This window comes from Prorops nasuta, unplaced genomic scaffold (genome assembly GCF_024137725.1).
Source record: "Prorops nasuta isolate Cenicafe-Biocafe unplaced genomic scaffold, Cenicafe_Pnas_1.2 PNAS00019, whole genome shotgun sequence".
NCBI classification, from domain to species: Eukaryota; Metazoa; Arthropoda; class Insecta; order Hymenoptera; family Bethylidae; genus Prorops; species Prorops nasuta.
Genome location: NW_027116816.1, coordinates 2,672,816 through 2,678,840, shown reverse-complemented (window position 1 = coordinate 2,678,840; position 6,025 = coordinate 2,672,816). Strand labels below are relative to the sequence as shown.

The 6,025-nt window shown below is 30.4% G+C and overlaps 1 protein-coding gene across 1 annotated transcript; it reads right to left on the bottom strand.

Moving 5' to 3' along the window:
- LOC136780493 (uncharacterized) lies at positions 1-5,678 on the bottom strand. Its single transcript, XM_066738878.1, has 12 exons — positions 5,670-5,678; positions 5,446-5,568; positions 5,152-5,274; positions 4,854-4,973; positions 4,553-4,678; positions 4,371-4,457; positions 4,148-4,270; positions 4,005-4,071; positions 3,805-3,914; positions 882-2,780; positions 635-811; positions 1-439 (listed from the first exon to the last, which is right to left on the bottom strand). Exons 4-12 carry the CDS (start codon positions 4,897-4,899, stop codon positions 231-233), a joined length of 2,844 nt encoding a protein of 947 aa, XP_066594975.1. The 5' UTR covers positions 4,900-4,973; positions 5,152-5,274; positions 5,446-5,568; positions 5,670-5,678; the 3' UTR covers positions 1-230.
- Positions 5,679-6,025: the final 347 nt, after the last annotated feature.

Genomic DNA, 6,025 nt, shown 5'->3' with positions numbered 1-6,025 from the left:
ATTACATGTGAAATATGATCCAAACGCAATGGTTATAATTTGTTAAAATAAAATAAACTGTGTTTATTAAAATAACTAGCATTAATTCAAATTTTGCCTGTAATTTAAACTAATTATAATTAGAATAAAAAATTAAGCAATAATTCTGTTATTTTACGCAAAAACAGATAAATAAAACTCGGAGCTTACAGTAATAATATGCGATATAATAATATTCATTTTAATATATTTTATATTCTTCTTTTAATCTGGTTATTCACCCATGTTTTTATAGTAGCAGAATTTCTTGTGAAGTAGCCTGGATATTTTTTTTTCAACTCTAGTATTTCCTTAAAAGAAGGCAGTGTTCTTGATTCAATGTGATGTCCGAACTCTTTAAGTGCAATTTCCTTTTCTTTTTCGCCCCACCGCTTACGAGTACACTTTCCAAATGGTGAAGCTAGATGCAAATATGAAATAAAATTAAAGTCTCATTTTGTAAAGATTAAAATAATAGAATACTGATTCTTGGAGTAATATAAGGAAAGAATATCAGAATACATAAAGAATTTGTTTTATCTTACTACATAACATTTAAATCAAGATAGTATAAAGCTACAAATACTTAAGAGAAGAATAATTAATAATTTTTTACTTGATCGTTTCTTCTTCATTGGTAAATTTTCTGCAATATAAGTGAAGTTATCCTCGTCAAGAGGGAATGCTTTTTTAGGAATAATTTCAGCCGAACCAGCTTGATTTTCTAACCATTCCGAGTCAGTATTTCTACGCACTCTCTTCGTTGGCGGATCATCTACATTTTCTTCTATACCTATTAAAAAAATAGAATATAATGCTAAACTGATTAGAAAACAAGTAATAAAATTTATAGAAAATTATACCGCTTTGATTGTCCACCGAATCATCACTCTCATCATTTATATCGTTACCGTGCACTATTTCTAAAATTTTAGATATCTGCAATATTTCTTTACTAAGTACAGGTTGGCGATAATGCTCTTTATGAATTTTATCTGCGTGCCCCATGAAGGCAGCCAGATCTGTAAGCTCGTCGTCTGTAAGGTTCAAAGAAGAGCAAGTGGTAGCCAAATGCTTTCGCAAGTTTGTACCACGCAATGCTTCAGGGTTACTTGCTCCACACTCTTCTGAAAATTTTTTTAAAATGAAATAAGCTCTAAGATATTTGTAATCACCCTTAAGTGTGCCAGGAACACCAAAAAGATAAGGGTTTTTAGGGTGTACTTTGGCACTTTGGCGGTATTGGAGCAGTATCTTTATATATTTGAATGCATCTCGAGTTAATAGTACTGACACTGTTTTTCCCAGCTTGCCTCGTATGATAAAGCGCATGTATCTCAAAGCAGTTTTCTTTTGCTCTTCTGACATTTTTTTAAATGAATCACCGAATGTTTTTTCATTAGCCGTTTCAAAATTATTGAAATCTTCTATGTAGCAGCGCTCCATTTCTCCTGCCCTACGTCTATTGAAGAGCTGCACTGAGATTAGTGTAAATTCGGCCAAATTTTTCCAATCATTGTACGAGAACTTTTCTTTAAGTGACGAATAACATGTTTTCATTCCATTATTTAAATACTTTATTAGCTTTTGAATGTCTGATCTAATAGGCAATATCTTTTTTAATTGTCTTCGCTTTTGAAATTGAGTCTCAATTGCTACGCGTGCAATTGACGAAGAATAGTCTTCGGTTATCAGTTTCAAAAACTTTTCTACTAATTCTAGTTTTTCTTTATCATCCCGCAATATATACACTGTAATAGCTCGTTTACTTATTTGCTTTAATAAAGTGCCCATTGCAGTTGCCGTAGATGGAGTTTTAAACCCATTTCCTGTTTCATTTATTCCTGCCAGGGTTTGAATTGTTTGAATACATAATTTATAGTATTTCGGATGCAAAACCGAAAACAAATCATTTATATCGCTATCCCTTTTTTTAATTTCATATAAAAATCGACCAATTTGACGTAATCTTTGACGAATCATGTCGTAGAAATGTGCGTCTTTATATTTATCACAGAGTTTATTTCCAAAAAGAATGCACAACTCATCGTAACGAATTGTCTTTGTAATGGTGTCCTCTCTGAGTGTGGGAAATACTCGTTGACGCAATACGTCACAAGCAACTTCATGTATGCGTCCAGCAGTTTGTCTTGACTTAGTTAATATATTTCTATTACTTTTATTCCTTTTTTTATTACAAGTGCGAAAATGGTATCTAAGAGATGATTTAGAGTATGAACCTTTACATTGAGGACAAAAAGCGAAGTCAACTGCTCTTTTATTCAATTTTTCATTGGGGCGTCTCATTACCTTCAGTTCGCCTTTATTTGCTTGAGAGTTTGTATTATAATAAAATTGACTTTGTTTTCGGATTATATTAATCAACATTTTTCGCTCTCGGCGTCCTTTTGGTATTAAGAGAAACTCTTTGACCTCTTTAATATCCCCATGCTTTCTTGATAAGTGACGACTCAGTTTAGTTTGATGAGTATGACAGTACATACAAAAATCTTTTTTAAGTCCAGATTCAACACTACTAACGATCATGGCCTCATCGTCAGGTACTCTATTTTCAGATGTATTTTTTATAGAATTCGATACATTCAATGTAGTATTAAGTGACGAATTTTTACTGATATATGCTAACGTAGATTTGTTAGATTCGTTACTTCCTATTAAATTTACATTAGAAACGTCTGAGTCAGAAGTATCAGGCTTATAACTTGAACCACTTGTATTGTTGGATTCTTCTTCCCATACTTCTAAAATAAAAATTAGACTTTATACAACCTGAAAATTACAATTATATTGTATCTTAAAGTTATTAAACAATGAGAATATTTAGTCGAAGGAGGTGGGGACATGTATTAAGCCCACTTGATGCGGGGATTGATCCAAGACTATCAATTATTAAATAAATCCAAAGATAAAGTGACAAAATCGAAAAAAACCAAGTGAGGTGGGAAAAGCAGTGATACGCGAATTATTTTTCTATTATTCCTATTAATCTCCCCCCCCCTCCCGCGCTCTCTTAAACCACTCTATTTTTCTATGTCTTTAAAATGTATAATAAAAATTAGTTTACTAAATTGCCTGACTGTTAGAACAAAGAAAACAAAAAGTATAACAGAAACAACGTGCGGAGCAATGTTCATGTTTTTCGCTCTATTATACTCTCACTATCATCAGAAATAGTCATACGGTTTAGCTAGCAATCGTACAAAACTAATATAGACAGATGTTGGTGAAAAGTTATATAGGCATATATTCTGACAATTTAAAAATCTTCATTGAAATGTATAATTTTTCTATTAATTATGGAGCTTGAATAAGCATATAATTAACAAGAATATTAACATGTACCCAAATAAGCAATTTACGATTTAACGTTGTCAAAAATAATATATATATATAATATACTATAATTTATTGAAATCATGCCACAACTGAATTAATTTATTTAACAGCTACCAATTCTATTTATTGTGAATAACTACAAATCGAAAATTGTTCATATAAGAATGAAAATTCAGTGCCAAATTTGTAATAATTTGTAGCATTTTAGCTCGATTGTAACGAATTTTAAATTCTTGTGAGAACTAGTTGCACGTAAGTTTACATTAAACCTATTTAAAAACGAGAACCGTAGAGACAATTGCCTTAAACCATAACTATCTTCCCCTTCGACAAACTAATTAAGACTTTATATATAAGAGAAGGTTGGATACAATTATTTGTTATTTGGAAATTAAGATATCTTATAAACATTCTTTGAGTAAGGCTTACCATTCTCAGGCAGATTTGATCGATCAATTTGTGGGACACATGAAACTTCCTCAAAGCTTTCATTTCCGTAGCTTCCTAGATTCACGTCTTCCATTATAATTGAGCTTATTCTAGATTTTTTAATTTATTAAATCAAATGATGAATTAATATAAATAAATATTTTTTAGTTAAAATAAATTTATAAGAAAATTAATCCAACCTTATATCATTGGTTGCTTCTATAGAATAACTATAATTAATGTTTGTTTTACTATGCTCAGAGGCATCTGCAATTAAAATAAAATTATTTAGCATAAGGATTTAATACAAAGATTTAATTAAAGGAGCGAACAATTTTTATACTTAGTGAGGAATAAGGAACTACAGCATTTGATCCATCAGTAGAAATAATATTATCAGTAGTAATAAAATTATTATGATACTCTGATTTTTCTTGTTCATAACTATCATTTTGTTTACTTAAATCTAAAATGTTTCAGGAAAAGAGTAATAAAAAGTAAAAAAGGTATATATACGATTTTACACATTCACCTTTGCTACAAATTACAAATTTATAATATTTTACCTTCTGAGAAATTTTCATTTGTAATGCAAGTATTGTTAAAAGCACTCCAAATATCAGTATTAGTACCAGATAATTTAAAATTTACAGCTGTAACATATGTAAAAGTACACGCAAATTAAACAATAAAAATTTAAGGAAAATTATAAAGAATTAAATGAATAAAAAGGAAGAGGACCATGTACCTTCACATTCCGTTATTGTGAGATCATAGGCACTGCTATTATGTAATTTATGGTTATTACTATCAACATTATTCAGATCAGCTACATTATTCTTATGTATATATAGATTATTTTGGGAATATTGCCCTGAAAGAAAATTTTACACAATCTCTTAATTATCAATTTATATCATTTCTTCGTAAACACACAAAATTTATATTTTCTCTTAGCCACTATAAATATAATGGTAACTTTAATAGTTACAGAAGCACACAAGCACTTAAGATAAATATAATATAAACAGAGCTAAGGAAGATGATACCTTCATATTCATGAGTATTAGATTCACCAGGAACGGCAATAATCATCTGATCAATAGAAATACATGTTCCATCTGATGAATCTCTTTGATAAATATTGGAATCATTATTTTTACACTGTGCTGAAAATGAAGAATGTGAAATACTTGGAGTTACTAACTTTTATATATCACATTAATAATTTGGATAAATAGAAAATCTTCCATGTATTTCTGCAGCAAACCTTACGTTACAGAATAACATGCAATAAGTTTTCAAAAATTAAATGGATTCTGTGAAAAGAGTTTAGGGAACAAATACCTTCGCATTCAATGGCCCTAGGTTCCCCAATTTTATGACCAGTGTCTGATTGTAGAGCAGTGAAGCTTTTTTCAACAGCTGAGTCTTTTTGACAAATAATGGTTCCATTGTTGTTACACCGTACTGAAAATGAAGGTTATGAAATTCTTATATTTACTTACTTTTACATGCTAAACATTAATAATGTGCTCTGATTTCCAAAATTTTTCTAACAGGCCACTTACGTAATAGAAGAACATGCAATGTTTTCAAGAAATAAATGGATTCTACGGAAAGAGTTTAGTGAACAAATACCTTCGCATTCAATGGCCCTAGGTTCCCCAGATTTATGACCAGTGTCTGATTGTAGAGTAGTGCAGCTTATTTCAACAGCTGAGTCTTTTTGACAAATAATGGTTCCATTGTTGTTACACCGTACTGAAAATGAAGGTTATGAAATTCTTATATTTACTTATTTTTACATGCTAAACATTAATAATGTGCTCTGATTTCCAAAATTTTTCTAACAGGCCACTTACGTAATAGAAGAACATGCAATGTTTTCAAGAAATAAATGGATTCTGCGGAAAGAGTTTAGTGAACAAATACCTTCGCATTCAATGGCCCTAGGTTCCCCAGATTTATGACCAGTGTCTGATTGTAGAGTAGTGCAGCTTATTTCAACAGCTGAGTCTTTTTGACAAATAATGGTTCCATTGTTGTTACACCGTACTGAAAATGAAGGTTATGAAATTCTTATATTTACTTACTTTTACATGCTAAACATTAGTAATGTGCTCTGATTTCCAAAATTTTTCTAACAGGCCACTTACGTAATAGAAGAACATGCAATGTTTTCAAGAAATAAATGGATTCTACGGAAAGAGTTTAGTGA

Excerpts from the sequence above, each read along its gene's own strand:
- LOC136780493 (XM_066738878.1), bottom strand. The coding sequence starts at position 4,899 with ATGATTATTGCCGTTCCTGGTGAATCTAATACTCATGAATATGAAG. Across the intron at positions 4,271-4,370 it reads AAATGAAAATTTCTCAGAAG|ATTTAAGTAAACAAAATGAT; the intron begins GTAAAATATTAT and ends GAAACATTTTAG. Across the intron at positions 440-634 it reads AATGAAGAAGAAACGATCAA|CTTCACCATTTGGAAAGTGT; the intron begins GTAAAAAATTAT and ends ATTTGCATCTAG.